The sequence below is a fragment of the Ceratosolen solmsi genome, unplaced genomic scaffold, assembly GCF_000503995.2.
Source record: "Ceratosolen solmsi marchali unplaced genomic scaffold, CerSol_1.0 scaffold1, whole genome shotgun sequence".
NCBI lineage: Eukaryota > Metazoa > Arthropoda > Insecta > Hymenoptera > Agaonidae > Ceratosolen > Ceratosolen solmsi.
In genome coordinates this window covers 5,029,626-5,040,551 of record NW_011948415.1, presented here as the reverse complement: position 1 = coordinate 5,040,551, position 10,926 = coordinate 5,029,626, and the positions used below count along the sequence as shown (strand labels likewise).

General features: G+C 29.1%; 1 protein-coding gene across 1 annotated transcript; it reads left to right on the top strand.

Annotated features, from left to right (window-relative positions):
• The first annotated feature begins 107 nt into the window (after positions 1-107).
• On the top strand, positions 108-10,763 carry Usp20-33 (Ubiquitin specific protease 20/33). Its single transcript, XM_011507713.1, has 7 exons — positions 108-525; positions 1,384-1,812; positions 2,002-2,390; positions 2,993-4,346; positions 5,133-5,401; positions 5,727-5,923; positions 10,559-10,763. The coding sequence occupies exons 2-7, from the start codon at positions 1,397-1,399 to the stop codon at positions 10,652-10,654; spliced, it is 2,721 nt and encodes a 906-aa protein (XP_011506015.1). The 5' UTR covers positions 108-525; positions 1,384-1,396; the 3' UTR covers positions 10,655-10,763.
• Positions 10,764-10,926: the final 163 nt, after the last annotated feature.

Sequence of the window (10,926 nt, the reverse complement as noted above, 5' to 3'; positions counted from 1 at the left end):
GGCGGGGCGGGGGGGGGGGGGGGGGGGGGGGATGTGTGGAAGGCACATGGGTACCTACATTGAAAAGGAAAAATACTAAAGTAATATTTCCGTTATTACAAAAATAGTTATATGCATGCGTGTATGTACTTATGTTCGTATGCATATAATAAAACTATTTGTTGATGATCAGCGGATTTCGCTACCATTAGTACTTGAAGTCCACCGATGTCTATTCGATATGTAATAACTAGTAACTGAAAACTGTCCTTGTGACTTGTAAATGCAATGTGTAATATAAGATGAAAATAATGACACGCGCAGGTTAGGATATCACTCGAGAAAAAATATTTTAAGATTATTACGAGCGGAGCTACCCTAATGAAAAAACGTCCGAGCCTATTAAGCTTAAATGTGACGAATAACGAAAAAACAAAAAAAAGCCTAGAGAGAGTGTAAGAACATCGTCGTATTAAGCATAAGCCATACGAGCAGTCGCAAACAATAGAATTTATCCAGGGAGTATAGTAAAAAATAAAGAAACAGGTAAATTGAGCAAAATTAAAAAATATATAGATTTTGTTTATGAAGGTTTGAGTCTTCCAGTAAAATAAATTAATTAATCTTAAATGGAATTATGCTACTGAAAAAATTAATTCTCCTTCAAAAATGTAATTTAATTGTAAGGAAATTTAATGAAAATACTAACTATGATTTGTTATTATTTTATATTATAAGAAAAGTTGAAAATTCTAACAGCTTGTTATAATACATCAAATAATGTGACCATGTGTCGCCACTTTTAAATTACAATAAAAATTATTAGAAAAATTTATTCACTTTAATTCTAGCTCCTTTTAACAATTTTACAATTACTTATTTTATTTCCATTACTATAATTATTTTTTAACTCTATTGTTATATCAGTTTGTTTAATTGCTTATTAATGAAAAACACATAAATAATAATAATAATAATAATTAATAAATAATATTCTATTCCAATATAGAATACTAGAAGAAAATTTTAACCACAAACAATTTATTACTTTAATGCAGATTAAATTTTGATTCTTATTATAGAAAAGGAAAAACTATTGTCTTATTCTTCTTTAAATTAATTTCTTATTAATGTAAAAGCACCTTGTACATTTTATAGAGGAAGTCTTGAATCTCATGTATATAATTAATTATTAAATTTTTAAAAATAAGTTTTATTAATCATCGTATTTTTTTAATATTTATCATCATTAATATCAGAAAAAAAACAAATCATAATCAATATATTATTAGCATTTTACATATACTTAGGTTTAGTTGGTAAACATTTTATTTGCTTATGAAATAGTATAAAAAATCTTGGACAAACCTTGAAATAAATGTACTTATTTTTTTATTCTTCTAGAAAACCAGTACCAATGCCTTTCATTGCAATGAACTGTTTGCATATTGACAGCCAGGGTGATCTGTCAATTATTAAAAATGTAATCGCTCATAAAGAAACTTTTGATAAATGTTTCGACTGTGATTATAAAAGTTCCAATCTTTGGCTTTGTTTATATTCCGAATGTCGATATGTTGGCTGTGACAAGCATCACCATGAAATTCATAACAGAGAATTACCGTTACACTCGGCATACATGAATTTATCAACAAATAAAATTTGGTGTTACTTTTGTGGGCGGGAGATTCACACTATGTATATGCCATCTCCACCGCAGTCTCCAAACATGAATGATCATAAAACGTTTGGTAATAAATTTTCAGGAGATGCTTCGGGTAACATGGATAGCAATACTGAAAATTATGATTCACACCGGCAGTGTATTAAAAAGTAAGTTTTAAAAAAAATTTCTTTTGTTTTGTAACAAAGGTGGTAACTATTAAATATAATTATTTGAGAATTTATAAAAAAAAAAACAAAAATGATGTAGTGAGTTAGTAGCCAAACAATTATTATTTTAAACAAACATCATTTATTAATAACTTCTATATGTAACTTTAATTTTTTAATTAAATGTAGATTCATAGATGATAGTAATATGGTTAATAGAATTCATGGGGAAAGAGGAGATCCTTTTCTCGATAAATCAGAAGACTTACCCGATAGTACAGATTCTGATGACGTCAGAGATTTTTCAGGAAGACCCAGTGGACTAGTTGGCTTACAAAATATTGGTAACACTTGTTACATGAATTCGGCCCTACAGGCATTATCAAATGTTCCACCCTTAACACAGTTTTTTATAAATTGTGGTCATATGGTTACTTATCTCAGTAGAAATCGTAAGCCACCCTTGAGTTTGAGTTATTTGCATCTTATAAGCGAAATGTGGTCTAAAGGAACTAGAGGATTTATTGGACCACACGATGTATTAAATGGTATAAGAACAGTTTACCCAATGTTTCGAGGTAATTTGTTAAGTAATTTTTATTATTACCATCATTACTATTATTGCTAATTATTGCAATTCGTTCCTAGCATTTATCATAGAACAATACTTTTCAAAATAATTTGATCGAGCTACTAATCATACTTATATTTTAAGCTTTTATTGAAAATACAAATTGCCCACATAATATTGAAGCCATTGTTTTTTAAAAGTGACCCAATGCAATTTCTTAGAAAATTTAATTAATCACTTATTATTATAATACAAGTGCAGTTAATTCGCAGTGGTGTTTTCAAAATTTTAATTACCATACACACGATTGAAAAGCATTATTGAAAAGCATAACAAATTCATAACGTATAATCTATAAATTGACCGTAGAAAGAATACGTGTGTCAAAACTAATAGAATGAATAATATTGTTACGTAAAATTGTCGCATGTTCATATTAACATTCAATCAAATTTATCATATAATGATGATTATACATAATTTGCAAACAAGTTGAATAAATGACAATAAATGACATATTTATTGACATTTTAACGAAGCTAAATAAAATTAAGGAAAAAGAGAAGTAGCACATTATTTTAAACATTACTTTAATGAATATATGTACAGGTTATCACCAACATGACACGCAAGAGTTCCTACGCTGCTTCATGGACCAGCTTCACGAAGAATTGAAGGAGAACAGAGAGGAAGATCGCGAAAATTTGCTGCGAATGAAGACTTCGGACGAGGCTTCCTCGGATGATGACGAAACAGAAGTCGACGGTGCTGGCTCGAGCCAATCGGACGCTGAATATGAGACGTGCGATTCCGGAGTGAGCGAGCAAAGTTCGCTGAGCGACGACGGCGAAAGAGGTACGAAAAGAAGATACTCGAAAGTCAGTCAAGCGGACAAGCCAATAAGTAAATCCTCGAACCGGGGCGTGAAGAAGGGTACGGCCGAGCCTACCTACTCCCAAAGCTCACCGGCTAAGCATCGCACGAAGAAGCCCACGAAGACGCGCAGCATCATCAGCGATATTTTTGACGGGAAGCTCCTAAGTAGCGTACAGTGCCTCACCTGCGACCGAATATCAACGCGAATAGAGACCTTCCAAGACCTGTCCCTGCCCATACCGAGCAAAGACCATATTGACATGCTGTGCCAGGGCTCGCTGACGCCCCAGAAATCCGGTCCCTGTTCCAACGTCGTCTACGTAACGAATCAGCCAAGCTGGTTTTCGTGGATCATACAGTGGATAAGTTCGTGGTTTTGGCCCCCGGTGGTCAGCCTCGACGACTGCCTGTCGGCCTTCTTCAGCACGGACGAGCTCAAAGGCGACAACATGTACAGCTGCGAGAAGTGCAATAAACTGCGTAACGGCACGAAATTCTCCAAGGTCCTCGAGCTACCCGAAGTGCTGTGCATCCATCTCAAGAGGTTCCGGCACGAGCTCATGTTCAGTTCTAAAATAGCGAGCTACGTGTCTTTCCCACTTGACGAGCTGGACATGCGAGTCCATCTGCACGAGGATTGCGTATCCAAGGTGACCACCTACGGCCTCATATCGGTTATCTGCCATCACGGGACTGCCGGTGGCGGACACTACGTCTGCTACGCCCTGAACAGCTCGACGAATCAGTGGTTCGAGTTCGACGATCAGCGCGTCACTCCCGTAAAGCCCGAGGATGTCAAAAATTGCGGAGCTTATGTCCTTTTTTACAAGAAGACCTCGCAGGACATGATGCAACTACGCGAGGAAATTGTCGAGCTCATGGATACGCCCTCGAAGGAGGCCTCGGATTTAAATTTCTTCATCTCGACCCAGTGGATCAATCGATTCAATACCTTTGCCGAGCCAGGACCAATTGATAATTCAGAGTTTTTGTGCCAACACGGTGGCGTCGACCCTGCGAGATCAAAGTTCATCAAGAAGATTAGTAGACCTATCGAGCGACCAATTTGGGAATTTTTATTCAAAAAGTTAGTTACTTTCGCTTGATTTTTCGTTCTTTTTGCTTTCATCCATTTTTTTTTTTATTTTTTTTTTTTTATTTTTTTTTTAATAAACGTTAGCTTAATGCATCCAGGATAAAAAATAAAGTGAAAAAATGTTTAACATTATATATTTTGTAAATATCAATTAATCTTAGAATATGACGTACGTTCTGTTCAATTAATTAATTTTTTTCATTTCTTACGTTATGAATTAATTTTTTTTTAATGAATTTAAATGAATTCTTATTAATTAATTAATTCGTCCTTCTTTTTTATTACCATACGAGTCCGAGGATAGCTATAAATAATTAGTTATAGCTAATATTCACAATGGAGATTCTTTTATTCTATATTCTGCGACCAATATCTTTTACATCATAATTAATGTTGAAAGTGAATTTAACGATGCTCTAGGAATTATAAAATTTTTCAATTATTAATACTATAAGTTTATACTATTGAAAAAAATCATTCTAAAAGAATTTATTACAATTTTATAAAAAAAATAATTGAGCGTTATAAAAACCTCATCTCCTCTTCATGAATCTTATGTGTCTAGTTTGCGTACAATGTACAATTTCATCAAATAATTTGGTTCCTGACAATATTAATTATTTCATAAAATAGTATCCATAATAGTAATTAAGTCGACTTAATAATTCAAACTTAAGTGCGCGTTAAAAAATATTAACAAAATAATTTGAGGTTCAAGTGGTATGAGTAAGCAGTGGAAAGTAAAATTGACAAACGAAATTTGCCTCATATCAACAGATTTAGCGGTGGACCAGTTTGCACACAATTATACGAATGTTCAATTTGCGAAGAGAAATACGAGGCATTGGAGAAACGCCGACTCCATGAATTAGAAATGTACAATATTTTAAATATACCAGATAATCCAACAGCATTTTATGCACTGTCTACGACTTGGTTTAGACAGTGGCAGAGTTTTGTAAAAAGCAAGGAGACGCAGCCTCCTGGAGCAATAGATAATAATTCTATTGTTGTAAATAAGAGTGGTCAAGCAGTTTTGAAAATTGGTTAGTATTTAAATTTTTAATCTGATTATTTAACAGACACTCATATACAAGTCTTAAAGCAATTGTCAAATCATTATTTCATATTTCATTTCATCCAGAAATTTGTCTAATTTGCCAAACGATCGATTACATAATATAAAATCTTTTTTTAAAGCGATTTTCAAAATTTAATGTTAGTCGAGTAATCGATTATCAATATTTATCAAAATTAATAACATTTTTAACAAATTTTTAAGTTACAAAAGTTTTAATCTAAAATATTCTCTTATTTTATTGTTAAATTTTTTTTTTTTTGTTTTCTTATTTTTCTTTTGTTCTTTACTAGATTCCGACTACAGTTTAGTGATAGAAGAACATTGGCAGTTCTTTGTAAAAACTTACGGAGGAGGTCCGGAGGTGATATTGCATTCATGCCAACGGCAGGTGCCTCCGCACACTACTATTCCCATACATTCCACTACAAATGCAACCCTCGTGGAACAGAATATAAAATTTAACCACTTGGATGCTAAATCGAAACAAGTAATTGTCTCTGAAAGTACTGAGTCGATATCATTGCAGGAAAGCAATTCAGTAATAGAGAATAATTCAATGGCGAATGTTGATGTTCAACAAACAGCGAATGATAGCAACGGCTAAAAGAATTCTATTTTATTCTTTTGTTTTATCAATAGTAGTGTTTTGTAATTTTTTAAAAATATTCTTTACTTACGTGGATTGAAGGTGAATTTATTATTTACAAAGTTTAGAGTAGAATATTTTACTTTATAATAGATTTGTTGCATTTTAAGTAATACCATTGTCCTTAGATAAATATTTGACAAAATGACAAATCACAAGTATTTGTGATTCTTTGAGCAATGACAATTTTTACAAAAGATTTTTTATACGCACTACTTATTGATTTATATTTAAAGATTTTTTTATCAAAATAATAATATATGAATGAAATGCGAAGAATAAGAGTTGATAAAATATCTGACGTACATCATCCTATTCACTAACACAACAATAAGATTCCTTAAAAAGTATATTCAACTTTTTTCAAAATTAATATAATATCGTCATATTTTTTTTTTTATTTTTGTTTATTTGTTTGTTTGTTTTACTTTAACCCTTTAAAATTAAGAATATTTTATATTATTGTAATTTTTGTGATTTTTGTGATTTTTCATACAGCTGTCGCTTTTATTATATTTGCAAATATCTTTAAACTAATTAATCTAGAAGAAACTTTAAGAGAAAGCAAAACTCGATGAACCTGAAGCTTTTAAATAGAAATATTTTTTCATTTCACGAGATAATGATATAATAGTGTCGTATATACAAACGATTTTATGTAATAAATCATCGATCGTAATATTTATTTTAAAGACTATATTAATTTTTAATAAAACCATTAAGAATTGACAGTATCTGCAATACAGTTAAGGGTATCGTTGGATGAATATCTTAAGTTTATAAAGCTTTGGTCACGTCATAAGTACTTGGTAATATACTCTTTGTATTTGTTAATCAAAATTCCAGTTCTATGCCGTCTAGAATACTATTATTATCAGCCAAAGTACCATAAACGATTGTGGGATACTAATTTTATATTTAGCTACCAACATCATAAATAAGTTTGCTAGTGGTAGTTAGTTGCTTCTGAAAATGCACTAGTCACCGATTAAATTAATTTCAATATATCATTACGATTGTTTTAACGCTGCGTTAACGAATGCTGATTAGCTTCGTTGATGACTCAGAAGAATATCATTGACAAAAATTGTTTCTTTTAATTAATTAAGATATTCGATAAGAGTCGAGAATTCGAACTTATTTGAGTAATTTAAGAAAGGATTAAGATTCGGATATGAAAAGGATAGAGGAATCATAATCAATGACAGGATTATAGTGAGAAGGTTCTGGTTTATCCCACATTGTGACATAATCTTTTGGAGCTCCGTATCGTTAAACAATATCAGATTGGAATAGTAATATTTTTCTTCGATTGTAAATTGTCAGCAGGAGAACATATTCGATTAATATAAAGATATCAACAACGATTATTGGATTAGCTAAGCCATTTAGGAAAAGAATATTAGATAGAGATTGATGATAAGAAGCTAGTAAATGAGTGTGCTAACGTTTAGGACTCTTATTTTTTTGTGAATTGTTGAAATACGTTAAGAATAGACCGCCTATATCTCGCATAATTTGCCCATTCATGGTTTGATAATGATAATAAAGAGGAATTCCAAGAAATATTAGTGAAATGAATGTGTATCACGGGCTTCCACTATTTTGGAAGTCGAGTATCGTCTTCGGTAAGAATCTACCTAACGAATCGTTTCAAATCAACCATGGACAATCATCGATGTAAAGGTTGATGAACTCCGTAGTCTGACGACCCGATCTAACGGATATCTGGATTATGATAGAGATTTAAGATTTAGGAATGCGAATGATGCCGCAGATTTAAATTAGGGCCGATTATCGACATCGAATTACGAAACGTCTTCTCTTCTCTTTCAATTCTAAATAAGTAATGTTTTCTTCTTTTGTTTTTTCTTTAAGAAGAATAAACTACACTTTATATTCGTAACAGCATAGTATAATAGATTTAATATCGTTGACGTTGATTATTTTTGTGCAACTTTCTGCGGCTGATTGATTATACTCGTTCTTGTTTGTTAGATAAAGAGATAACAAGATATATGAGAGCCGACTAGATTATAACAAAGCAAAAATAGTTTTTAATGTAAAGAATTCGAATGTTTGAAAAAATAAAAAGAAGTTCAATTAATTTTCTCTTCTATGCAAACATGCAATCTGTTCAATTAATTTTTAAATAGGGATGTGAAATAATACACAATAAAAAAGACCAATAATATGCGTAAGAACTTTTTTCCATTTAATATTATAAATATATTAAAATGAAATATAAATTAATTCGCCTTTTTTTTCTTTCTTTCTTTTTTTATTTTTTTTTATTTTTTTTATTTTTAAAGAAATATAATTGATAATTGCATATATTTTACTGTCTTTTAGTTTCTAGTATTTTATTTCTTGTCATTTATTTTTATTTAGTCTACATCTATTTTGAGTATAAGATTTCTTTATATTGGCATTTACTTTAGCATTCTTTCTTGTTAAATTACGTAAAACTTATTATCTACGTAATAAATAAGAAAGAACAGAAGACTGAGAATCACACGTATTAAAATGAATTGTTTTAATAAATTTTCGAAGTCTTTGCTTCTATATATTTACCATGAGATGGCGTACAAATAAATATTCAAAGAAATATGATTTAGAAATATATAAATAAAATGCCAAATCAATCCAAAATATACTTTATATTTTAAATTTATCTTTTGTGTTGAATGTAAAAAAAAAAAAAAAAAAACTTAATATAAGCGTTTAATGGTGTAGAGGAGAAAATTTATGTTGTTAAAATAAAAAGTTAATATTATTATTACTCTATTGTTAATAATTTATTTACTATACTGTCGTAGTTTAATGACAGATCATAATGACGATACTTAAATTGTTCTTAAATCATAAAATATTTTTCAGTTTAAAAAAATACAATAAACAAAATGTAATAAAATATTTCTCGTAATTTCACAATATTAAAATAAAAGTTGAATACACAAAATTATTGAATAAAAACCTATTTTAAGGGCAAATAAAATGAAAATTTATTCTTACTATTATAATAAATTGTAAAATAAGTTAGGAAATAAATAAAGAAGTTTTTTATTCATTAAAAATTATTTCTTCTATGATAAGCAACCCTACTATTTTTCCAAAAATTAAAGTATATTTTTTTAATACAGTTTATAAATTTTAGTATTAAACTTAGAATGTGAATAAAGTTACAATTCAATTGTAATCTATAAATTGAAATTAAACACCATAATATATATTTATTTTACTTATAGTGATTATAACATTACAAGAAAACATTCGATAAAATGGCTATAATTATAAGAAATATAAACAATTATTAAACTTAAATAGACTCGAATATAATTAATTAATAAGGCTTTTGTATTTGAATAAATAATTCACTATCTATTTGAGACTATAATTGTTAATATACAAGGAAACTTTGTCTATCGACGATTAAATCATTCGCGGATACTTAATAATATATTGTTTTATGCCAACCCATGTTAATCTTATCATATGTATTTTATTTTATTTCATTCCTAATGTATCTAAATTATATTTATTTTATGATGTTTCCTTTGCGATTATCTGTACAATCACTGTTTTATTAAAAACGTTTTATAATTTTATATCAAAATATCAGTATACAAGTAATTAAAAGACTATTACTATGAATCATATTTGAAAATAAAAAAAAAAAAAAACTGCAATTATACATTTCTGTTGTTTTTCGATGTAAATATAACAATTCGTAGAAAGAAAATAATTTATTTAAATAATATGAATTATAAATGTGAAAACAAAGTTTGACCTCATATTTTCCATATATGTATAGAAATATATAAAATAATTTGTTTTCTCTATGATATTTAATTGATTATGTTTATACAAGAGATTTTAATAAAAATAAAAAAAAAATTTTAATTGACATAAAATTACGAATAATTAAAACATATTATTTACATGCAAACATATTGTAATATAAAAAATGTTTATTTAAACTTTTCGTTCCATAAATTAATTTCTATTTGATATAATAATAGAATTAAAATCGTTTCAAACATTTATGTACGAATTCTAATATCCATTTATTATTTATTTATAATTAATAGCAAATCCACATTCAATAAATATATGCAATATTCTTAAGAGCAATAGGTGAATAAAGATTCTTTGAAAACGTATCAATAGAGCAAAGTATTTTTTGCGTAATAAATTCAAATGAGAAAATTAATCATTAGATTTCCATAATATTAAAAAGAAATGAAATTTGTAATGAAAGAAACTCTTAGTACATATAAATCCTTCACAATTGAAAAGATTTATGAACAATTTGATATATATCGACAATGATATTACAACAACTGTCTAATGAATAGAGAGAGAGAGAGAGAGAGAGAGAGAGAGAGAGAGAGAGAGAGAAATAATTAATACTTATAGCTGTAGGAAATATGATTTTGAATCATTATTTCATTTAGTTCAATTTGTTTTCCGTAGGAGTCACTACTTCACTTACATCGACCTTCGGGACTTGGTGAATATGTACCGCGCGCAAGTAAAAAAATGCGCTGCTCAAGCTACATTGACGAATAATTAATAGTGCTGTAAGACTTGTGCGATTTCATTTAAATTGATGAGTACACGAAGAGTCAAGTAAGAAGATAAAGTCAATATGGATATTTAATTGAATGTTATCTTTCGAGCGATTTTTTAAAACAAATATTTTGAAGCACCAATTGTTATTTTGCAGGTTTATATTGTTAATTAATTGTATAAATAGATATGTAATCTAAGCGCATTTATAATCGATTAATTTAATTCGATGTTTTTTTTCGAATTCGCTTTTAAAACTTGTTGTACATATT

Excerpts from the sequence above, each read along its gene's own strand:
- Usp20-33 (XM_011507713.1), top strand. The coding sequence starts at position 1,397 with ATGCCTTTCATTGCAATGAACTGTTTGCATATTGACAGCCAGGGTGAT. Across the intron at positions 1,813-2,001 it reads CACCGGCAGTGTATTAAAAA|ATTCATAGATGATAGTAATA; the intron begins GTAAGTTTTAAA and ends AATTAAATGTAG. Across the intron at positions 4,347-5,132 it reads TGGGAATTTTTATTCAAAAA|ATTTAGCGGTGGACCAGTTT; the intron begins GTTAGTTACTTT and ends TCATATCAACAG.